The sequence below is a fragment of the Diabrotica virgifera genome, chromosome 9, assembly GCF_917563875.1.
Source record: "Diabrotica virgifera virgifera chromosome 9, PGI_DIABVI_V3a".
Classification (NCBI taxonomy): Eukaryota; Metazoa; Arthropoda; class Insecta; order Coleoptera; family Chrysomelidae; genus Diabrotica; species Diabrotica virgifera.
In genome coordinates this window covers 113661626-113687737 of record NC_065451.1, presented here as the reverse complement: position 1 = coordinate 113687737, position 26112 = coordinate 113661626, and the positions used below count along the sequence as shown (strand labels likewise).

The window sequence follows — 26112 nt, the reverse complement described above, 5'->3', positions numbered from 1 at the left end:
ATTTAGTTAAATAATTTAAAATCAAAATTGAAAAACAAGTTTCAAAAAAAAAATATTATTTCCATTATAAATAAGCACTACAAAACAGTTTGTTCTGTAGAAGAAGTTGCGCTATGGTACCAGTACAAATTAAAAAAAAATGGTTGATAAATATTAAGTAGTTTATGAGATATTTAATTTGTTTATAAAAAATTACCATTTCTTCAATTGCAAAAACGCGGTTGTTGCCCATGGAATATACAAGTTTTTCAAATCTCATTTTTTTTGCTTTTATGTATATTTTCGATAAATGTATTGACAAATCAAAATTTCAATTAAACCCTCCTCAAAAATGACGTTTAACAATTGGTGTAGTTTGTTTAAAATTTGTTTTTTAATAACATCGCCGGGATTAAAAATTTTTTAATTATTTTTCGATATTCGTGTTGCTGTTGGTTTTTGACACATTAACAAAAGAAAAAAAAATTATAGAACCATCTTTTGCCGAGAGAGCTTTTCCAAGTTTAACATTTAAAAGTGCATAAGTTATCTCGACACCTCACGGTAAAAGAGAACCGGATTATATAATAAGTGCGTAAGTACATCTATTAACCCTACTTCTTAACAATATCAATGCCATTTATACACATAATAAAAATTCTAGAGTATTTTGAAAAATAATGATTTTCATAGCACCTTAAATGAAAACTTTTTGCCTGGAAATTGGTGGAGTAGTAGTTTGCGATATCTCCGATAATAAATAATGGGCCAATTTCAATGTTTTTTTTTTAATTTGGGGTAGCATATAAAAATACTAACATCTGCATGATCCTTTTTGCACTAAATATTCATTAATTTGTTAAGTATTAACAATATTTTTTTCTAAAAATTTTTCTCTAATGTGATAAATAGAAGTTGGCAACAAAGATAACCACAAAACAGTATGAAATCAAATTTGTATGAAACAAAATAGTAAAATTTTGTTAAAGAAACATAAAAACTTTTTTCTTTATACAAATCGTGCAAAATCTCAAAGTTAATATGAATACAAAAGAAAATATATAAAAAAAAATGGAGGAAAACCTCTATTATAAATCTATTATGTATATAAGTGAATAAAAATTAACAAATATGTACACAATTTTTAGTGTACTACCTGTTATAAAAATTGTAAAATTAAATGTAAAATACATATATATTTTAATATTGTACAAAGAAAAAAGTCTAACAGATTTTTAATGCTAACTCAGTATTATCTTGTTAATTTTTTTATAAAAAATTTTTGTGTCAATTTTTATTTATCACACGTAGAGAAAAAAAAATGAAAAAATAGTTTATACCAAATTAGCGAATATTTATTATAAAAAGTGTCATTAAAATTATTATTTTTATATGCTGCCCCAAACTAAAAGAAAACATTGAAATTGGTCCATTATTAACGAAGATATTGCAAAGTACTAGTAAAGTAAAAAAGTAAAGTAGAGACCGGTCCTGCATCGATAACTATAATGTCGTATTCAATGTGGGCTCCGAATATTTTTAATATTAACAAAGTTTAATATAAGTTATAAATTGTGAATCTCAGTGATATATGGAAATAAACTGTAAGTGTACAAACTCGTTACATAATATCCAGTTAAATTAGCATTAAAGTCTGCAAATTGCAATTATTTGTTATTGTTGTCAATAAACAAATCCAGTTTTACCAGCAAAATAACCGCTTTTAGTAAATACCCATATACCTGTTTTTGCAGGTGTACAGGGTCGGACTTACTTTTCACTTAACGTTTATCCAAATTTCGAAATTAATTCAAACATGGAATCACACAACAGTTCTACAATACAAGACCATCAAAGTCAAATAAACGCACCACAGTCATACTCTTTGGCAGCGTCGGGAGTTCAATTTCCTTTAAAGTCCCAAGGAATTATCTTTAGTGCCTTAGAAAACACCAAACTTCAAGACTACCTTCTCCCGCTTGGAAATATAATTCAACCGAAAAATATAATCTTCTCTTCTAGATTATCTAATAATCGCATATGTATGTATTTATCCAATAAACAAATGGTGGATGATTTTATGAATAATCATGGTCAAATAGAAATACAAGGTGAAATTGTCAGAGCGAGAAGGTTAGTTACACCAGCGGAACGACTTGTGCTCTCCGGCGTATGTCCTTCAATACCGCACGACTTGGCTAATCAATGAGTTACAAAAAATCGGCATAGCTCCTGTCTCCCCCATGACATTCCTCAAAATTAGTGCTTCTATGCCTGAGTACAATCACATCCTTAGTTTTAGAAGACAAATCTATATCAGTCCTCACAGTCTAACACTACCAGAGACATTTACTCTTGTTTGTGACAACACGATATATAGAATATTCATTTCTCAAGACCGTTTAGTTTGCTTTAGATGCAAGAAGCCAGGTCATATTGCATCCCAGTGCTCCGAACCACTAGCTCAACTAAACACTAACCAAAACAATGAAGCATCGATATCCAGCGCAACAAATATATCTTCGCAAGCACCCAATGATACAAACCCTTCTCAGTGTGAACAAATGTCTATTTCTAATGTCCCGGAGATACCAAACAAAGTAGATGCATTAAATAAGGACAGTCACATAATCAATCAACCAAAACGTAACTTTGATGAAATTATTTCACCTGAAGCAGACCCATCTTCAACAGAACGTAACATTTTTCCACCGCCTAAAGTCCAAGCAAAATCTAAAAAAGCTAAAATTAGTTCAGCAAGCACTTCTGAACGCTCATTTTCTCTCTTACTTGACCCTGCCAAAAACTTCATAGAAAATCACCCTCTACCTTTCCCTCTAAACTTTGATCAACTTGACATGCTCCTAACGAATATCACGGGATCAACAGATCATATAGCCACGATTAAAGAATATACCACAGACCTAGAAGCCTTAACCGAGATGCTCATTGAAGTTTACCCCCATTTAAAGGGAAGATCTATAAAACGCAAAATCACGTCCTTAAGGAAAAAAATTCATAAATACCTTGGTAGTGAGGAGGCATCGGACTGGGAAAGTGACACATCTCAATTAAGTCAACATTAAGATTTAAGTTTCTACTTCAAAAGAATATTGATGGATTTATCCATCGCCTAGCTATGCTCCAACATCTTTCTCTAAATTCCAGCATCTATACTGCAGAGCTCTTTGGTTTGTTTAAAGCCATCAAACGTGTAAATATTAAAAACCTCCCCTGTTGTCTAGTCCTTTCCGACTCTCTTAGCATAGTCAAAGCTATGCAAAATATATACCCCAAACACCCCATTGAGAAAAGAATCAAGGCCGAACTAATGGAAGCTCAAGAAAGTTTCAGAAGAATCTTCCTGTGGATACCATCTCACATAGGCATAGAAGGATATAGGAACAAGCAGAGTACTAATGCGCGTAACGCTATCACTAATGATGTATCAGAAAGAGAGTGTCGGAGTGTCGCTAGCGATCTGAAAGTTCATTTCAAAAATAAAGTGTTAGTGCGTGGAATCCAATTATTGCTCCAAAGGTTTAATTGTTTACAAATTGTAATTAATGTTTACCAATTTTTGATTTAATATTGTTACAAATGTTACAGAAATGTCGCTAATAACCTTCGGGTGGATGCGACTTTGTCTTTCTTAAATAAAAAAAAAAAAGTAAAGTAAAAGTAAGAAAAATGAGACCTTAAAAACTTGTATACTCTCTCGGCAACAACCGCGTTTTTGCAATTGAAAAAATGGTAATATTTTATAAACAAATTAAATATCTCATAAACTACTTAATATTTATTAACCATTTTTTTTCGGTTTTTACTGGTACCATGGCGCAACTTTTTCTGTAAAACAATTTAATTCAGTAAGTCTTATATAAAAGATTGTCTTTTCAGCTTTGCAGAAAAAAATTGTAAAAACCTTAAAAAAACATGAATCGCCGCAGCAGTTAAAAAAGTAAATTTTGTGCAAAAATTAACCATTTATTAAACAATGATCTCCTCATATGAATCACATACTTTCTTGAAAATATCTTTTGTTTGGACTTAAACTTTGATAAAAAAATTATTCCAACCTGTACGGAATTATATTTTGATTTTATTTTATTTTATTGGGCTAAGATACGCTCGCTTCCACAAGCGCTCAAAACAAAACGAAGTTTGATCATGGTTTCATTCGCCTGAGATTTTGACACACGCCGTCTACAAGAATGTATCATACGATAGCAGATTTCACTTGCGATAGTGACGCCATCGGGGGAGCGGTTAAGTACTTATGGAACCACCCACAACAAGGACTTAGGCATTTTCTTTTACACATCTAATGCATCTTATTAGGCACTACTGAAGTGAAAATGTTATTTACTCTGAAGTTCCTTGTTTTTAAATGATTGCTAAAACTTTCTTAGAAGATTTTTTTCTTCCTGAACTGTATTTTCATTCGCGCAAGTGTTTTGAGCTCTGTTATATTTATATATTTGATTATTTCATTCATAGAGACTCTGACCAATAAGAGAAAGCTAAAGAAATAAAAATTACAACGATTATTTTTTAATGATTTTAACTTCCAATCGTATAGTATATAGTAAAATATTTGATCACGTGTTTAATTCTGTCCAATCAGATTAAAATTATACTGAGAATTATCTACTGTAGAAAATTACCGATAGAATTTTTTTAAGTAAATTGTTTCTGTTTAGTGGCAACCAGTTTCCTAGTTTTGACAATTGTCACATTTAAGAAAATATCCATAATATACGTATTAAAAAATAATCTTACGAATATCACACGACAGTAAGAATAAATAAGAAAATAATGCTTTATTTTTACTCAAATTTGTTGCCCTTTGGCAATAGCCACTCGAGCCCTGCGGGCTCTCGTGTCAATTGCCAGACAACAAATTTTCGAAAAACTGTCGCATTATTTTCAATTTATTCTTACTCTCTTGTGTGAATATATTAAAAAAAAATTATTAAAAAAATACAAAAATAATTATTTATTAGTAGAATTGTTTATTAGAGATTAATATTAGTATTAGGTTTAGGATAAGATACGAAAAAATGACTAATAAAATAAAAAATAGTAAAATTGGCGAATCTATGTAGTGTCCGCAGTCATATAAACCCAAACAAACAACAACAACACTCTCTTGTGATATTATACCTTATAATTTTTAATAATATCCTGTCGTCAAGTATTACGTCAGATGCCCTTCATTGCTACGAAAAAATAAACATTCAGTGACATTAATGACAATTCATGTTTTACAACTTGTCAAAGAGAACACCAGGAACAGGTTTAGCAAATATTCAGGCGAAGATATCAATAAAATTTTAGTTATAATGATAAAAAAAACAATTTTATTCATGAAATAATCTCAGCGAATTACACTCGACCTCTAAAATTATTATCGACTTATTGCCCTCGTGACACTTTGACATAATTTCACTCCCTTTCGCGTCGTGAAATTAAAACTGTCAAAGTGTCACTCGAGAAACAAATCGATAATTTTAGAGCTCTCATGCAATTACTACTGATAATTTCCTGTTTTATGTTAACATTATGGGTTGAGTGGTCATTTAGATGTCTGTTGGTGTGGGTTATTTTTCTGTAAACTTTGGTTACGTATCCTTTATCGTCTTTTACGAGTAAGACACCCACGAGAAGAAGTGAACATGTAACCTTAATTTATTATAGATTGCAGATTGTAGACAAAGATATTATCTGATTTTGCAGACTTTTCTACATTGCAACCTTAAAGATTTTTTATGTATACCCTTTCTATGTTTGTGACTTTTAAATAGACTGTAGCGCTAGCTGTCGAGCCTCCTACTCGGGCTAAGATTTTTCTTAAACGAGTACTTCAACATTTTAAAAAGGTGCCCTGCTTATGCTCGCTCGTTGACCTTCGTTATTTTTGCGGAACTCCATCGCAGTTTTCTTTATCCCTTTTGCATAGCTTTCCTTTCATCGCTTGTAACGGAGTCTACTTCTATAATTTTTGGATGGTTCATTTCATGGAACTAAGCATGCGTGATTCTACTGTCTTATCAACTTTGTCAGTGCAACTCCGCCACGACAAGGTCTCACAGTTCTCGAGCTTTAGGGGGACGATATCTCTAACGATAGTTACAAAAATGTTGATGCTTCGATCGCTAAACCTGTTTTGTTCTTAATGAGCTCTATCGCCGTTCTTCTAATCCCTTTTGAATAGTTTCTTTTCATGGCCTATAACAAGATCCAATTTAATACTTTCCTGATGACTAAGGGTGGGTTATTCTATATTCTTGTCTGATTTGTTTGTTTGTTCATGTTATTGTTCATTTTCGTTTCACGGGAAGCTAGGGAATGAATGGTCACACACGCTAGAGCCACACGCCAATATAAGACTATTAAAACCTGGTAGCTCGTAATACCCGGTGTTGAGCCGTTCTTTAGTTTCCACTGGACCTCAAATAATTATTTATATCTCTCGTTGTTGAGATGAAAACTTATAAAGTAGAACACCTCGGCCTGATACTCTGATGATTGTTACTGTCATTTAGGCTTTTTACATATGCAGGCAATTAATGCCGCGGTTAGCCGACGTTTGTACCGTACACATGCCAGCGCTAGCTAGCCTTGCGTTTGACTGGCGGTCCCCTTGCTCCCCTCGTAACTCGAACAACCCAGCAAACGCGGTATTTGAAGTTAAGATTCAAAACAGACGAACCACTTTGCAGCACTACTCTAAGGATCCACAAAGTGGCTGAAACAGGCGATTTTTGTAGCCCCAATGATTTTGTAATGGACGCGACAGTGGCGAGGATCGGCGACCGTGGCCAGCCACTATCGCTCGTGTGGAATGGCACGTTTAATTTACATAATAATTGACGGCTAATCATTGGAAGCTACTTTGTAGATCCACAGAGGAGCGCTGCAGAGTGGTTCATCTGTTTTGAACCTAAATACAACCACCGCAGTTTGACGACGTTGAGCGGTTGCATGTGTACGTTGCATGGCGTTTGGGTTTATCAGGTAAAACGCGGCGTAAACGCATGCATGTGTACAACCGTAGTCCAAAAAGAAATGTTTTATTTACTGTTTGAAGCCACTGTTTGTTTATTTTACCAGATGCTGCATAGATTGAAATCTTATATAAAAAGCATTATTTTTAATACAGAGTAAGGCAAAAGTTGTTTTTGTTTTTAGCGAAACAATGGAAAGATTTGTCGTCATCATTCTGTAATCACAAAATATTAAGTTAAACTATTGTTTACATTTACAAAGACTTTATCTCACTAGAATAATAGATATCGATATGTCTGACTGGAGCCGACACAATAACCGATTAATGAATATCTTTGTATACCTTCTGTAATACACTAAGCGCCTTCGGTATGTCAGCACTGTAAGTCCATATTTCAAATACCATCCTTTGATATCATTGCATTTCTAATCAATTAAACATTTTCTGGAAATCGCGTCATAGTACAATAATGTAAATATATCGTAATAATAGGAATCTCAAATAGTGGTCAGTGTGAGTTTACGCTTCAACACAAGTAGAATTATTCGATTTGTTTTTTTATAAAAGGTCTAGTAGTGTAAAATTAAGTATGTGTGCAATAATAATAGGTGATATTACATTGGGTATGTTGATATAATTTTTGTATAACAATATTAAGAATAACAAACATGTAAATAAACTATTGAACTAAAAAATAGGTCACTTGATTTTTTGGCTTTCTTTGCAATTACTAAAGATATAAAAATTATGCTTGAGACACGTCATACCTTGTAATTTGCATTTTAAAAGTACAAATCTTCTTCTTTATGTGCACCGCCCGTTGCAGACGTTTGCTATCATCATAGCAATTTCAATTTTGTTTGTGGCGTTTCTAAATAACTCGAGCGATCCAAACCATTGGCGTAAGTTTTGAAGCCGTGAGTGTCTTTTCTTACTGGTCCGCGTTTGCTCTCTATTTTACTTTGTATTATCAGAAGTATACGATATTTATAATGTATCATTTATCATGTATCATCACATGACCTATCCATGACTCCGTTTCTTAATTGTGAGATTTCTTTTTATTTTCCCATTTGGCGAAATAGCTCTCCCTACGTTGGTGATATGGGTCCAGGATATTTTGAGTATACGTCGGTACACCCACATTTCGAAGGCCTCTACCTTTTTCATTAGTGTTTCCGTTATTGTCCAGGCCTCTGCTCCATACAGCAAGACTGGAAATACATATTTTGCTACAATTTGTAACAGTCTATAAATGCAGCAAGACTGCATTTTATCAGCCGTATTTTTAGTGCGGGAGATATGCCGCAATTGGTGAATATATTTCTTATGTTGTTAACCCTAAAAGGACCAAGGATAGTTAAAAAGCATCCACAACATTGCATTACATCCGATTCTCTAAATACCTTTGTTCCTAAAAATCTCAAATAATTAGTAGTTGTCAGCGTACTACTGCCCTATTAGATGGCATAATTAGCATTTCTATAATTTAATTCATTTCCTTACCCGTTGTCCTAGATGAACGACAAACGCGACAACGCGACACGACGCGACGCGACGCGAAAATATCAAGTAATGGTTGTATTTGTGTATGGCCTACGTTTTCGGGTTAATCAGTCTACGACAAGACGCGACGAAGTGCGAACTTGATTTGTTCGCGACGAGACACGACAGTGTGACGCCCCATTGCTTTTTTCAATTCAAATTATGCTACGCAATAATTTATTAAATAAATAAAAACTAATAATAACTATATAGTACCAGTGTTTTTTCATTAACATACCTTAAAGTCAGTAACAGCCTCTCCTCAATAGAATTTGGTTTTTGAAAATTACTTATTGATAGTTATTGATAGCTCAGTTATTAATACTGAGTTTAACAGCTGCAATGATATAATCGAAAGTGAATAAGCCACAATACTCTTTAAACCAACGTGGATTATTTCATTAATTTCGGATATAAATGACTAAACTCTCCAAATTTACTCGTTCTAAATATATGACATTTATTTTTCGTTTATGGAATTTTTTAGCTAAGTATTTAAAATATGAATTTTCTAGTAACACTACCGTATACTTCCCCACACTTAAGAATAGGAATGAATAATAATTGACATCGTCACGTTTGTCCTGGTTTGAGTGATGGAAAGCGACGCGATGCAACGCTACATAAGCCACACGTCGCGTGAATTACTGGTCGCATCGCATCGCAACGCATCGCATCGCGTCGCGTCGTTTTCCGTCGCTCACCTAGGACAACGGGTTATACTTTTATAAAAGCTTGACAGTGGATTATAAATAATCCCCTTGAATACCTTCAACACCATCCCAAAATGGAAAGGGACGATATCATTCATGTGTCAGATTAGCAAAATCTAAAAGAAAAAAGGCCAATAACTAGACAAAAACAACCATAGTTTGTTCAAAATGCAAGTATATATGCGGTAAGGACAGCAAGAAGTCAAAAATGTTTCTGTATCCTACGATGACGCCAATTCCAATGAAGCCGAAGACTCCTGGTAAATTATAAATTCGTATCTTCTAACTGTTCCATTAACGTCTAGGAATAATATAAAAGTGTTATTTTTAAATTAGTTTAAATAAAGAAGCCCGTTTTTGATTAATTTATGTGTGGACATTTATTGAGCCTCCTTGGTCCTCGCTGTCTCTACTAAAAGGTTGGTCCTGCGAGGGTTAAATGTTGATCTGGCTTTTTCAACTCTAGATCGTATTTCGGTTGTTTGATCCCATTTCGAGTTGACGAATGTTTCAAGGTATACATATGAGTCTACGTGTTGAATTAACTGGTTTTTTTATTTTCAATTGTCTGGCATGTTTTTGAGTTTCCCACCAGCATCCATTTTGTTTTATTTATGTTGAGGTTAAGTCTTCTTTCTTCACTCCCTCTTTGTATCCTGTCCATAAGTTGATGAAGTTCATCAGTACTGCTGGCAAGTATGAATGTATCGTCCGCATATCGGATATTGTTTGTCAACTCTCCATTGATTTTTATGCCACCGTGTGATTCATCCAGTGCTTTTTTAAAAATTTGTTCGAAGTAAATATTAAACCGAAAGGGGAGAGAACACAGCCCTGTTGCAGAATTTTTCTAATCTCGAAAGGACAAATATCCTGATAAATATCGGTATTATCAATTATCACCCACGTATCATCATACTCATCCAGGTATTCTATTTTGTCCGAACAGGATGTTGTTTCTATTGTTGTTTTTCCACTCTACTGCCTTAAATTTTTCAACCAGGACGTGCGTCGTCTTCCCGGTCCTCTTTGTACTTCCAATTTCCCTTTTATAACCAATCGCATCAACTCATATTATTCATTTCTTAGTATGTGACCAAAGTAGCTCATTTTATTTTCCTTTATAATGTTGAGTATTTCTTTTTCTTTTTTCATCTTTCTTAATGTTTCCGTGTTTGTTACGTGCTGTGTACATTATGTTTTCCACATTCTTCGATAACACCGCGTCTCAAAGCTGGCAAGTATTTTTGCAGTTGCGTCCGTAATTGTCCAGGCTTCAATTTCATATAAAAAGGACAGAGAATACGTAACTTCTCAATACTCTAATTCTAATTTATATTCTCAGTTTTCCATTACATAACACTGATTTCATTCTATTGAAAGCGCTTCTGGTCATCTCAATACGTCGTCATCCCAAATAATGGTATATAGGTACTTTCTCTAAAGCTTTTCCTTTAACGTAGATTTCGTTTTTTTAACGTTTCGTCTTTAATCTTGTGCTTACTGACAATCCTGATTTTTGTTGTGTCCAGATCCATTTCATACCTCTCGCAATACTGCGTAGTGCGATCAACCAAAATTTGCAATCCTCTGCTGTCCGCAAGGAGTATTGTTTCGTCTGCATATGTGAGATTGTTCACTAGTGTTGCATTAACTGATATGCCTTCATTAATGTCTTCTAATTCCTCTTTAAATATCTCTTCTGAGCACATATTAAAAAGTAGAGGGGATAGTACACATTCTTGTCGTACTCCTCTTCTTATAAACCTCTTTAGATTTTTGTTGGTCGACTCGAATTATGGCTTTCTTATATCGGTATAAATTTGCAATGATTATAATTTGATAGAAATTATATAACGTAAAATAGTCTACAACAGGTTTTTTAGACCCGTGCGATACTTTTCTACCCCTTTCTTACCCCTGTATGAATATTGTCCGGTATAGAATGCCCCAATCTATCTATCTATCTAATCCGCCCTAAACATCCATCCTTGGATATAGGCCTCCTCTTCCTTCTTCCATGCCTCTCTATCTTGGGCAATTTGCATCCATTTTGACCCAGTGTGTTTCTTCAGGTCATCTGATCATCGCATCTGTGGCCTTCCCTTTTTTCGTTTGTGGTTCCACGGTCTCCAATGTATAATCATCTTAGTCCATCTTTCATCCTTCTGCCGTAGGGTGTGTCCGGCGAACATCCATTTAAGCTTTGCTACTTGGGTAGAGACATCTTTCACTTTTGTTTTGTTACGGATCCATTCGTTTCTTTTCCTGTCTGATAGTTTAATGTTCAGCCTTTGTCTTTCCATGGCTCTTTCTGTCTTTGCTATTTTTTCCATATTCTCTTTTGTAAACGTCCATGTCTGAGAGCCATATATTAAAAAAGGGAGTATACATTGATTGAAGACTCTTGTTTTTAGGTATTGCGGGTATTTTCTGTTCTTTAGAATATAAGACAGTTTTCCGAATGACGCCCAGGCCAATCTTATTCTTCTATTTATTTCTTAGGTCTGATTTTATTTATTTAATCTAGTGATTTGTCCTAGATATATATACTCTTTTACTTGTTCTATTCTTGTTTGTGCCACTGTAATTACTAGTTCTTCTTGTTGATTGGTCATGGTTTTTATTTTACTGTAATTCATCTTCAGTCCTATCTTTGTCGATTCTCTATCTAGTTCTTCCATCATTCTTTGTATTCTTTACTTCTTTCTGCTATTAATACAATATCATCAGCATATCGTAAGTGATTCAGATATTGCCCGTTTATGTTTATACCCAAGCCATCCCAGTGCAGTTGTTTGAACACATCTTCTAGCGCTTGGTTGCATAGCTTGGGCGAGATGGTATCTCCTTGTTTTACTCCTCGGTTTATTTTAATATGCTCCGTTTGTTTCATTAGCTTAATAGTTGTTGTTGCCTTAATATATATTTTTGTAATTAAGTCGGTATATCTGTAGTCTATTCTGCTGTTTTGTAGGGAATTCTTTACTGCCCAGTGTTCCACACTATCAAATTCTTTTTCGAAGTCAATAAATGCCATGTATAGCGGGATATGATATTCGTTAGAATTTTCGATTAATATCTTCATCGTTAAAAGGTGGTCACTTGTACTGAAGCTCTTTCTAAATCCGGCTTGTTCTCTTGCCTGGTATCCATGTTGTTAATGTGTTTGTTAATATCTTGGTTAATAGTTTGTACATCACATTTAGTAAAGTAATGAGTCTGTAATTCTTTAGATCCTTTTTATCTCCTTTCTTAAATAGTAACAATGTTACTGCTTCGTTCCAAGTGTTGGGTATTTGTTTTGTCATTAATATTGTATTCATAAGTATGTACAAAACTTCTCTAGTTGTTTTCCCACCATTTTTTAGCATTTCTACAGTTATCCCGTCTTTTCCTGGCGATTTATGATTCTTCATCTACTTGAGTGCTCTTTTTATCTCATTCTTACTGATTTCTGGTTGTAAGTCGGAATTTACATTTTTTATTTTTATTTGTAGTTGCTTAAGGATTTCTTGTGTTGGTTTCTGTTTTGTATTGTAGAGGTTTTTATAATATTCTTGTGTTATTTGTATAATTTCTTCTATATTATTGGTCTCTATGCCTTCTTTGTTCTTTATACTATTAATCTGTATGCTTCCAAGCTGTGGTTTTAAGCACTTCATATTTTTATTTTTTCTATTGTTTCTTCCTGTACTCTCCTTCGACTTTCCTTGATGTTCCTTCTGATAGCTTTGTTTACCTTTTTTTGTAATCTACTGTGTTTCTCTTATCTTGTTTTTCTATTAATGTTTTTCTTTTGCTCATGAGGTTTTTTGTTTCCTGGGATATATAGTTTTCTTTTTTTATTCTTGTTTGTGCTACCTCTTTTCCCGCCTTTGCTAATGTATCGGTTAATAGCTGATTTATTTCATCGATATTTTTGTTTTCCAAATCTCTTTTGGCCGGTATACTTTTCCTTATTTTTTGTTTATATTTCTCTTTTGCTTTCTTAAGTTTTCCCATATCTAGTTTCGATCTATTTTCCATTTTCTTTTTTGTTTCGAATTGGCTATTAATGCTGAGTTTGGCTCTGACAAGTCTATGATCACTACCGGTTGAGAAACAATTCAGTACTGTAACATCTTTGATGATGGCTTTTTGTGTTGTAAGAATGTAATCTATTTCGTTTTTAGTATTGCCGTTGGGACTTATCCATGTCCACTTTCTTTGCGGTTTTTTGTTAAAAAACGAGTTCATAGCAAAACGTTGTCTCTCCTCCAATTAGTTCATTAATGTATGTCCTCTATTATTTCTTTCGCCGTATCCATATTGTCCTATTCTGTGTTCGTCTTCGTCTATTCTTCCCCCTAATTTGGCATTGAAGTCTCCAATTATTAGCGTCAATTTAGTGTTCTTTTCTTCCACAGCGAGTGTTATTTCTTAGTAGAAGTTTTCAATATCTTCATTTTTATATGTGCTTGTTGGTGCGTATACCTGTATAATTTTCAACGACGTTCTTATTAATTTAAGCATAATGTAGGCTACTCTGTCTGATATACCCTTGTCCCAATATAATAAGTAAATTAATATTGAATTTCCCTATATTATGCAACAACTGGGGTTTAAAATTTCTGATTGTAGACGCTAGGTTTAATCTTTTAACACTTCGGTAAGTTTGTTATGTTGTTAATACGAATTCTCCCAAGTTTTGTCACTTTTTATTAAAAATATTGAGAGAAATATTTTTTTTACTAAGAACATTACAGATTACTGCGTCGTCGAATTCTAGACACGTATTGATGAAATTTGTGTACTGTATTCTTGATTTTTTTCTTCCGTTTTTAAAAGGAAATCAATAAATAATACATTAATTGTTATAATTTTGTATTTCAGAGGCAAATAGAAAAATCCAACGATCTTTTTGAGGAGTGCAAAAATATCACTGACGCTAAGGGTCAGCCGGTGAAGGAACTCTCCAATAATCTTCACATCCAAATGAAAGCATTTAGAGAAAAACTCGAAGATGGTAGGGAGAGAATCGAAGACAGCTCCAGGTGTTTTTTATTGCTTGAGTCTTGTCATGATATATTAGAAGATGATGGCAAAGAACAGGATGAGTTTGTCAAACTGGCCAAGCATTCCGCAAATGAAAAGTTGTTGCAGTTATGTCAGGTAAATGACAAAAGTTTATTGTTTAAGCTATATTACTGTTTTTGTGCCCTAAAGCAATATGAGAGAGTAGGCGTAAAATTTCGGGCTGATGCATTCATTTTTTCGAATTCTGAAAAAACTAATAATGTTTTTGAAAAATTTAAACGCAGAATGAAAGATTACAAGATTACAATATGTCATTATTACCGAGGGCCGAATGTCCCTTAGAATAAACAAAAAGTTTCTTTTGATTGAGTTTGGAATTAAAAAGCACACTTAATTTTCTCTTCTTTTTCACCCATGTAACGTATTAAAATAAACATTATAGAAGTTTTCAGGGAATTTCAGCCCTCGGTAATAATGTAACCTTTCATTCTGCGTTTACTTTTTGCAAAAATACGTATTAGTTTTCTCAGGATTCGAAAAAAAAATGCATTTAAATCCTTTAAAAAGCATTGGCACGAAATTTTGCGCCTACGTTCTTAAGTACTAAATTAAGTATGATTTTGAACATTTAGGTAATCTTTTTGAACATAGGTAACTAATTCACACACATACGTATTCAATTGCTACAAAAAACATAATTCTTTTTAATTACTGGGCCTACTCATGTTTTTGTTGGTCTTTGTGTTATTTTTTTTTGTCCTGCCTTTTAGTCATACGCTACAAATTATTTTATACCCTCTACAATTTGATTGGTACCTAGTAGGTATTCCATGTGAACTTATTTTGGGGATTTTGTAAACATTTTTCTGTTATAGTACATTCTATCACGGTTTTTGCTCTAAATTTTAAAGAACCGCTCGGATTGACATGAAATTTGTCATACGTATAGCTTACATGTCAAAGAAAAAAAGTGATATTGTGCCGATGTGTGCTTTTGCCCTAGGGGTGAGTTTCACCCCCTCTTGGGGGTGAAGAAATATATGTCCAAAATAAGTCCGGAAATAGATAAACTGACTAATTTTAAGTAACTTTTGTTCTATAGAGCTTTTTCGCCAAGTCAACACTTTTCGAGTTATTTGCGAGTGAATATGTTCATTTTTCACCAAAATAACTACATTTTTAGACGGTTTTTCGCAAATAACTCAGAAAGTAAGTATTTTGTCGGAAAAAACGTTCTTACCGAAAATATAGCCTGTGAAAAAGTAAAAAAAATGGTGTACGCATTAGGTCTCTGGACCTCGTAGAACCAGAGTTATAGCCAATGAGAAATAGATTCGTATTCTCCAAATTTCAAATAGAATATTTCGAAGTGAAATATTTAAAAGATTAAGCACTTTTTGGAGAAAAACCCATTTAAACTTTTTTAAAGTGTTGAAAAAGATCTTTATTTCTGTTTTTATAAAAAGATTCTAGCATTAAATTTAAGCAAGTTACGCTCAAAATAAAGTTGGTCCCTTTTGTTTTGGCAAAAAAAATGGAGAAGACCGCCCCCTAATTAGCAACTTAAATGAAATTAATCGTTACCGCTCCACAAATTATTTTTCTTATGTTTTGTTTATATGATCTGTAAGTTTCATCAATTCAAAGTGCTTATTTTTGAAAAAAATTTATTTTTAAGTAAAATTTATAAAAAATTTTATTTTGAAAATATGCTTTTTTTCAAAATAACTTAAAAATTGTTAGAGATACCAAAAATCTCGAAAAACAAAAAAGTCAGCATTGCTTTTCTGAATATAATGTATTTTTCTGTTTTTCTGTAAGACAAAAATTGATTAAGATTTGGTGTCTCTAAATTTGCATACATTCGTGATCAGTGACTCGTTCAACCACTTTTAACTACGGCCCTTTCAAAAATAAGGACTTTGAACCGATGAAACTTACAGATTATATATACAATACATACAGAAGTCAAGAAACTTGTGAAGTCGTAACGATTAAGTTTATTTGAGATACTAATTAGGGGGTGATTTTCCCGATTTTTTAACCAAAAAAAAAGGGACTAACTTTATTTTGAGAGTAACTTGTTTACTTTTGATGCTAGAAATTTTTTTTATAAATCAAAAATAAACTATTTTTAAACACTTTAAATAAGTTGTAATGAGTTTTCCCTGAAATGTGCTTCATTTTTGATTATTTCACGTTAAAGTATTCCATTTGGAATTTGACGAATATGAACCTATTTTTAATTAGCTATAACTCTGCTTCTACTAGGTATAGAGACGTCATATATACACCATTTTTTAAATTTTTTACAGGCTATATTTTTACTGAGAATGTTTTTTCGACAAAATACTTACTATTTGAGTTATTTGCGAAAAACCATCTAAAAGCGTGGTTATTTTGTTAAAAAAATGAACATATTCACTGGCAAATAACTCGAAATTGACTTAGTGAAAAAACTCTATAGAGCAAAAGTTCCTTAAAATTAGTTAGTTTATCCATTTCCGGACTCACTTTGGACGAATATTTTTTCACCCCAAAGAGGGGGTGAAAACCACCCCTGGGGCAAAAGCACATCGGCACAATATCACTTTTTTCTTTGACTTGTTAGCTATGTGTATGCCAAATTTCATGTCAATCCAAGCGGTTCTTTAAAATTTAGAGGTTTTGCAATATTTTACCGTTAAAGAACTTACTATTAGATTTGGTGGCTCAGTGCTGTTTATTAAACTCATATTAAACCTTAAAGTAGTTCTTCATACCGTTACGCTACTTTTCTTTTTTGTCGATGACAAAAAGGCAGTGACTGTGTTTTATGTGAGAGAAGAATCCGAGTACTTCTGAATAATATTGAATCCTTTCTGCAATATATTATGGCCGATTTATTCTTCTTTCTTCTTCGTCTTCTTGTAGTTCCTTCCCCATCATCATAACTTTCCGCACCTTATTGAATATCGGTGGCAAAAAGTTTATCTAATGCCATCCCCTCTCTGTGAACACACACAAGCACCTTATCAAAACAGATGGACCCCACAGTCGCTCGTCTGTGATGGAACGTCCACTCCACATAAGAACCCACGGTAAATCATTGGAAACTACTTTTTTGAATCCACAACGTAGCGTTGCAGCGTGGTCCATCTGTTTTGAACCTTATGAACTGCAACTATACCACTCTCTTAAGTTTCGCAGTTAGGAAATTCTTCGTCTTTCTATGGATTTTTCGCTTAATTTTACCCAATAACCAGCTAAAAAGATACCATACCATATTTGCGGTTTCCCATAATTTTACCCAATCGAAGTAGTTACTTCACTAAATCTGATGAAACTACTCATAAACAGCATAAAATATAAGTAATAATAATAATAATACCCTTGATTGTTCGATTGGATTCGTAATGGTCATGGTGTGGGCGCAGTTCCCAAAGGCCATAAAAGAAGAAGAAACAAAAACTTGAAATATCTGTAAAAATAAATGTAAAAAGTTGGTAATTTCGTTTATAACGTTCCATAACCGTGTGTCAAGTTGATGACTATCTGTGCACACTTACCTGAGCGCAATATGCATTGAATGTGTTATTATGCTTATATCAAAATTTATACTTCTGTGTCATTTGAAAATGTCTGTTATAATCATCACTGTAGATTCCATGATAGTATAGTTTTGTTCTAACAAATTTACTATATTTCTTTTTCAGAACATTGCTATACCCGACACAAATCTTACAAATCACAACCAACCTCCCGATAAAGAGAGACAAGACCAAGACAAAAGTCCTCCGTATTCTGCATCTGAAATAAGTGCTGCCAGTACTCCTGTCAAAAGTCAAAATACTCATATCAGGTAAGTTTGTTTTAGTATCTACCGTCTGTTTGGTTATTTCGAGCTAATGTGTCCCCCTAAAAGGGACTTGAATAAAATTTAAAATTCGAAAAAAATGCTGTAAATCACAACAGAACATAATTTAAAATATATATCAAAGAAAGAAAAGTTATTTTTGTCTTTTGTTTGGCCTCTACAAACAATTAAAATCCGGAGAAAATTCAAATTATAGCAGCCAATCCAAAACGTGCCCTCATTGGTCGTGACGTCATAATGTTAAAAATTTTCAAGGCCCGCGCCATTAATTCATTACGTCTGATATTCCTTTACTTGTTGTAGTCTTATGGTGTATCTCAGTTTTATAAATCTTTAGTTAAATAGTTATTGTGAGCTATATTTTATAATATTTGAGTGGTTTTGTTAAGACAATTTTTTTAAAATGACCTGCTAAGAAGGTCATTTGATAAATAACCCATTATGAACATTAAACTTTATTATTATGAATAGTTTATTTTAATTTTAAAGTAAAAACAGTTCCAGGAAAATATTGTATAGGGAAATATCATTCAGTCGGTAATGTAAATCTACCAAAATATACCAAAAAGGATTTTTTTTCTGAAAATACCAAAAGTTATATTTTCTTTTTGTTCAAAATACTAAATTTATTAAAAAAAACTGTTGAGCAGACAATAGATATTAAATACTTACATGAAAATCATCTTCACATGCATGAAGACTTTGTGAATTAACTAAAATGTCTTTAGTGTTCTTTCAACATGCATGTAAACACTTTATTAAACGCCGTTTTTATCGACTGGTAATCTAATAAATATTTTATTGGGGCTTTTAATGGTTGTACTTTAACACAATGGTACTAAACAACACTTATAGTATTTACTTTTATTTTCCATAGTAAACACACACACACAATTAAATACTATCCAAAAACTGTATCAAACTCCAATATAAACAAAAGGGTATATACTTTTGTACGAGACAAGAGAAATGTCATTACAAAATGTTACTATATGGCGTCAGAAATTAATTTTAGCGCGATTTTTAAATCGTTTGAAATGATTTAAATACACGGAAGATTTTAAATTTGTACTTCTAAGTTATTATGAGGTTTGGAAATCTTATTTTTAAACGAAACTAAATATTATGTAATAAAACAAAGATCTGCAAGTTCCATATTACCCAGTTCCCTAGGAAACTAATAGTTTTGCAAAGTTAACTAATATGTATGGAACATTGCCCAAGCTGTACGGAATAGCTATTTGTATAACAAGGGAGGAAAGTGCTACTTTTCTTCCCGAGAATGAAGTTTACTGCCCGACGCGTAGCGGAGGGCAATAATCATTCAAGGGAGGAGTAGGCACTTTACTCCCATGTTATACATATAGTTTTTCCACCTTCCTCAAATTAATAACAAGTCATTTTTCATTTTTACTTAATTTATTTATGTAACTAACCAACAAAATTTATTAAAACTAAAACTAACAAGTAGGTAAAATATAACTGCCAACTGTCAAATATAAGTCAAATTATTAATGTAAACAATGTTAAATCAAAATAACAATTTACTGTTTTTTACCATTCTGCAAAATACAGGATGTTTTATAAATAAACGTTAAAATGTATAGATACTTACGTAATAGAAAATATATATTGTACAGGGCGCCAATAAGTTATATTTCATGAATGAAGTATCATGACTTCACTTTTACTTTTCTCCCTAGGGAGGAAAAGTACAACTTTGCTCCATACAATCAGGTCCGGAAAAGTATACTTTCGGTAGAGGTAGGTGGAAAACTACTTTACGCATGCTATTAAATAAATATTGGTCAATGCTTTAGTTGAAAGTTAATATTTACCATAATAGCAAAAGAAATTACCCAAAAATGGGTAAATTCAAACTCAAAATGAGTACCAATGTCATAGTACATAAATATGATACCAAGCAATCAATCAGAATGCTTAAATGTTAATAACACGTTCAAAGAAATCAAAGAAATGTCATAGTACATAAATATGATACCAAGCAATCAATCAGAATGCTTAAATGTTAATAACACGTTCAAAGAAATCGAAATCAAAAGCATTTTTGATTGAGTACGGAACAGTTTAGAGTTTAGAAGAACCGAACGAGTAAATCGATACGAAAGACGAAAGAAATAGAGAATGTCTAGATTTGTGCAGCCAATCTTTCTGAATGTATAAAACCTTTTAATAAGCGAATTAGTAATAATTGTTAACAATTTACAATATTTTACCAAAGATAGAATATTTAGTTAGCGACATACCCAAAGATAGAATATTTAGTTAGGAAAAAAGTGTACCTATCCAAATATTTATGCAATTCATATTAAAATCAATAATTGACTTAATTCAAAATTATTTTAAAAAACCTATTTTAGGAGGCGATCCGTCAGTTCTTTGGCGTTTATTTACCACTGCAGTCACCTTGCTGCAGGAGAAATGTGCAATTGCTGTGAATCCGATACTGAAAACACTGTTTCTTATAAACTGAAGAAAAAATATATCCAAGCATTACAGAGTTGTCCTTGTGGAACCAAGGATACTTTGGAAAGAAAAAACAGTGGAACGTTAGGTACGTATTAAGAATATTTTAGAAATAATATGTTCAATTTCAATCGAAATTATTTGTTTTGTTGAGATGTAGTTGGGAACATTTAAATTGAGATTTACAGTTTTTATAAGAGTATTCACTTTTCTTGGTCGTAACTTACTAAGTATAAATATACATCGGAAATAGTGCGTCTCATAAGTTAAGAGTATATCTCAAGGTTCTTCAACGACGCGTTAAAGAACGTGTTGAAGCGGTTTACCAATTTAAACGTCAGCAAAGAGAGAGAAAATATTTAATAGTGCAAAGGAAAGATAATATTTACTTTTATGATAAAATCAGTCGGACCATCATGTCCCGACACCGCCACTGTGGGTGGTAGAAATTTTATTTCATTGGTTAATTCATACAATGATAAAAATCTTAGCACAACGTAATTAGACAACTGCATAGTAAAATTACCACGGCACTAATACTATCAGCTCCCTACCTTAGTCGATAGGGGGACGTTTTACCACCTGTATGTTAAATCTCTTTGAACTGTGTCATTTTACCGACAATTCATCGGAAAATGATCCATGGTCCTCAGGACAATAAAAATAGGGTAATGAGACCATAAATTAGGGTTTGGTATTAGCTTAAGGATCATGAATTACAAATTTCGAGAGATATTTCGCTATTTCACGTTGAGTTGAGTCTTTAGTTCTTATTTTTTTTCTGTTACATTTTCTTATTTCACTCGACCTGCCATGCCGCTCCCACATTCCTGGGATTTCTTTTTCAGCTGATGGTGTCGCTTTTTATTTTATATTTACGTGGTGTCCAAAACAGCAGCCTACGTAACTCATAGGTGAGTGTATCGGACGATGTTGTCGAATGATGTTAGTTCGATTCCTACTAAAACACCAAAAAGCTTTGCAAATTTTTTCAAGCGGTCGATATTTTCCGAGTTAAGGGGAAAATTGTGACCAAGTATAATTATTATCGAATTATCTTTTTTATTATTAACTTTGTGACTTAACTGACTATCAAAAATAAAGTGAATTAAATTGTATACAATAATTTCTTTGATTTTTTGTGCTACAATCAACATTTAAGGACCTACTTCTTTGACAACCATAACGAGACGCAAGCGATTAACGAACCCTATCGACGTCATCAGCAGCAAACCATACAAAAAGATCCTAAGACCTTAAATATAATATATTTGAGCAAAAACATGAAAGATATCAAAATTATATAAAAGATTTTTCTCCATTTTTGTTACATCAATTATTATGTCGTAAAGTAAAAAATACATGAGATAATTCAATAATTAATTACGCTTCCTCTCCCCTTCCACTATTTTTTGACCACACAAAAAATTGTAAAAAAGAAATTATAGGAAATTGTATTTGAAAGAATTTGGAAATTGGATTTGAAACAATTTCAGTTCCGACCAAGTTTGTCGAAAAGTTGAAAATGGCGAAGATATTGAGCAACAGCGGTTCTCCTTTAACATCAAGGTGGGGACTAACACAACGGCAGAATTCAGTGGAAATTTTAAATTTACACTACTATTAACCTTCTCTAAAGGTTAGAATTATAAATTATAGAACTATAAATTGTTACAAATAAATTGTAGGAAATCGTATTTGAAACAATGTTAGTTCCTACCATTTTTGTCCAAAAGCAAAAACGGTTCTCAATTAAAATCAGGATGGCGGCTAACGCAACTGCGGAATTCAGTCGCGACTTTAAATTTACACTACTATTTAAAGAAATTTACACTACCGCCCCCCCTAAATATTAGAAAATTTGGGGCAGCTCGGCATGCAAGGTTAGGCCTGTTATTCGTCTAACCTGACTGGACTAATATAGATTTATTTAAAAAATATTTCCCATTCAAATTCCCATTAAAAAACGCAATCAGGTACTATTTTTTTCAGGACCAATTAATCATAATATAATATGTTAAAACAAATATTTTTAAGGTGGAATTAAAGAAGAAAGCGTGGAAAATATTCTAGAAAAAATCGAATCTGAACATAACGACTGCAATAGGTGTGATAGCGGTGTGTCTACCGCAGAAAATTCCGTCGGAGATGAAATCTTGTACAATAAGAAAAAATTACAAAGGATATGTTCGTGCCAGTACTATAGGGAAAACTGTGCTTTATGCAGTGCCGCCAGTTCTAGCACGGGATCCAACCAGGACACAGAAAACCAGCAAGACAGTATAATTGAGGAAGGAAGCGATGGATTTGTTAAAAGGTAATATCTATAGATCCGATATTGTTTTGAACTATTTTCTTATGACATTACTATGTTTTGAACTATATATTTAATGGCTATTAATCACAAAAGAATTTAAACCGAAAAATCATTTGTTTTGGCTTTTACATTTCCACTATGGAAATCATTTTCAAAAGACAAATTAAACTTTGTATTTTGTATATCCTGGAAGTGGAAATCGAAATGTCAAAAGCAAAATTATAGTACATAGTCACTTCTTTATCTAAATCTAAACCATCTAAATCAATATAGCGCTTCTAACTTGATTAACCGCTGTTTTAAACAGTTTAATTTTGTTGTAAATCACAACCAATTCTTAACCCAGCATGTTCTTCTCATACCTTGACTCCGTTTGACTTAAATAATTTTTTCCTGTTATCTATGCAGCATTATTTTTTTCTGTTATGTAACCGTTCGACAGGGTCAAGTGGAGACACTTATGGCGAATACTAAAAGAAGTAGGCATACCACACCTTTTTTCGCTTATAAGTGAACTATACGCACACACTACTGGATCAGTAAGTAGTTGACATACTTTCAAATTAATTTCATCCAGAACGGGGTGTAAGACAAGGATGTATACTCTCTCCAAATTATTCAATATGTATGGGGAGCATATTATGAGAAGAGTACTTGAAGGATGAAAAAAGGGCAACTCAATATATGGTTATAGAATAAACAACCTACCTTTCGCAGATGACACGGCCCTTCATGCAAATAGTCAAGCAGAGCTGATTGATGTTATACAACTAGTCAAAAGCGAAAGTCAAATATCTGGTCTACAATTAAACATATCAAAGACAAAGATCATGATAGTGAGTAGACTACAAAACGATCATCCACACCTAACTACATTTCACTGGTTTCAGGTTCTGAGCTCATAGTTATAGCTGGGATCATTGATCACAAACACAGGGTCACTACAGGAAGAAATAAAACCTAGATATGATCTAGCAAAAGTTGCTACAGCAAAAATGACCACAATATAAAAGAACTGTCACTATACCTCTCTAATGTACTTTACAGAATTGAAATTGGACTATTTAAGCGACCTCGGGAATATTTTAAAATTATAAAGAATTTTTTGGCTTATAAACAAATAGAATATCTCGGTAAATATTAAACTAAATTAAATTATAAAAACGGTATTCAAAAAACAGCGGCAGGACGCTTCTTTTAAAAGAAAAAACGTTTAATTATGATGAGTAGTTCCTGAGATACAACCGGTCAAAGTTGACCGGAATTTACGGCAAAGATATAAACAATAGGATCATAATTTTCAAACCATCACCTTTTTATTTTTGTCCTCTTTCTCCACGCCAATTTTCATATCCTTAAAATACTCATAACATATATTATTATAATAAAAACTATCGATAATACGTGTGAAAATTGCCAAAAATAGCAAAATTCCAATCAAAAATTAGGTTGGAGAAAATGTAACCCTCAAAGTTCAAAATGGGTATACGTTAAAAAAAATGCATTTTCTCGGCTTCCCATGGAGCAATTTCTTTCATTCTTTTTTTGTTCCCAAGTAACTCGAGTAGAGCCGTCGAACTAACGCATTATTAAATGTCAAACTTGCTTTTGTTTTGTTAATTATATTATATAATAAATTAATTTATTTATTATAACACAAAATTTTAATTTGTTTAAATAAAAATTTTTTGAATAATTATACAGCTTTCAAATGGGAATATTTATGTTTTTAACTTTAAAAGGTACACCTGTAGTAAGTTTAACTAAAATAAAGGCTACAAATTGTACCAGCCCTCACATTATTATAGAATTTTCACTAGTTATATATACCTACTTACTGTGTCAAAACTGAAACAATAACATATATATGAAACTAATAAATAATTTATTAACAAATTATCCAGCATACTTAATATCTTAATTTAAGGCTACGGCTCCACGGGCGAGAAATTGACGCTAGCAGTAGCAGTAAAATGAACTTAAGGTTCCGCGGAACGGAATGGGAATAGCCGAACTGAACCGACTACGCACAAGTCCTGTAGTCGGTACAGTTCGGCTACTCCTATTCCGTTCCGCGGAACCTTAAGTTCATTTTACTGCTACTGCTAGCGTCAATTTCTCGCCCGTGGAGCCGTAGCCTTACGCTGTCTTAATATCTTCATTTAACGCTTAATTAAAACCAAATAAACATAACCTCAAATAGTTGTCAAGAAGAATTACTGAATTAAACTAACTCACTGGGCAAAAACGCATAAAAATCTCTTAATATTAACATGTTTCTTCAACTAAAGATCTAAATGAAAAGTCTTATTTTATCACTCAAGACACAAACCGCGTAAACAATAAATGAAAAATGTCTTATGAACATTTAGCGTTATACCTAAACGAAATTGTTTGGAGTCAATACAAACAAGCAAGCTCCTCCCAATTTTGTGAAATCAGTACTTAGGCTGTCTGAAATTAAAACGTTTTTTAAACGTAATTTTAACGTCATTAATCTTACGTATTTAAAATCACCTACAAAAGACGTATATACGACGTAATGTTCAAGCACGTGTTATATTCAACCAAAAACTGACGTTTCTTCAACGTTATATGACGTCACTTGGTTGCCTGGGAACTGGAAAAAATATGTAGTTTTCTGTTCTTATCAATAAATTAATCTATTATAACAAAACAAAATCAAGTTTGACATTTAATAATGCGTTAGTTCGATGGCTCTACTCGAGATACCTGGGAATAAAAAAAGAATGAAGGAAATTGCTCCATGGGAAGCCGAGAAAATGCATTTTTTTAACGTATACCGATTTTGAACTTTGAGGGTTACATTTTCTCCAACCTAATTTTTGATTGGAATTTTGCTATTTTTGGCAATTTTCACACGTATTATCGATAGTTTTTATTATAATAATATATGTTATAAGTTCTTTAAAGATATTAAAATTGGTATGGAGAAAGAGGACAAAAATAAAAAGGTGATGGTTTGAAAATTATGATCCTATTGTTTATATCTTTGCCGTAAATTCCGGTCAACTTTGACTGGTTGTATCTCAGGAACCACTCGTCATAATTAAACGTTTTTTCTTTTAAAAGAAGCGTCCTGCCGCTGTTTTTCGAATACCTTTTTTACAATTTAATTTAGTTTATTATTTCCCGAGATATTCTATTTGTTGATAAGCCAAAA

At 32.7% G+C, this 26112-nt stretch overlaps 1 protein-coding gene across 2 annotated transcripts in view; it reads left to right on the top strand.

The window, feature by feature from the left end:
- Positions 1-26112, top strand: part of LOC114328735 (puratrophin-1) — a 988347-nt gene that overhangs the window by 913214 nt on the left and 49021 nt on the right. For both annotated transcript variants that reach the window (XM_050661949.1, XM_050661948.1), the window contains exons 10-13: positions 14125-14403; positions 17964-18109; positions 20506-20699; positions 22649-22928. In XM_050661949.1, the coding sequence (XP_050517906.1) occupies positions 14125-14403; positions 17964-18109; positions 20506-20699; positions 22649-22928 (899 nt within the window). The remainder of the gene's footprint in view (positions 1-14124; positions 14404-17963; positions 18110-20505; positions 20700-22648; positions 22929-26112) is intronic.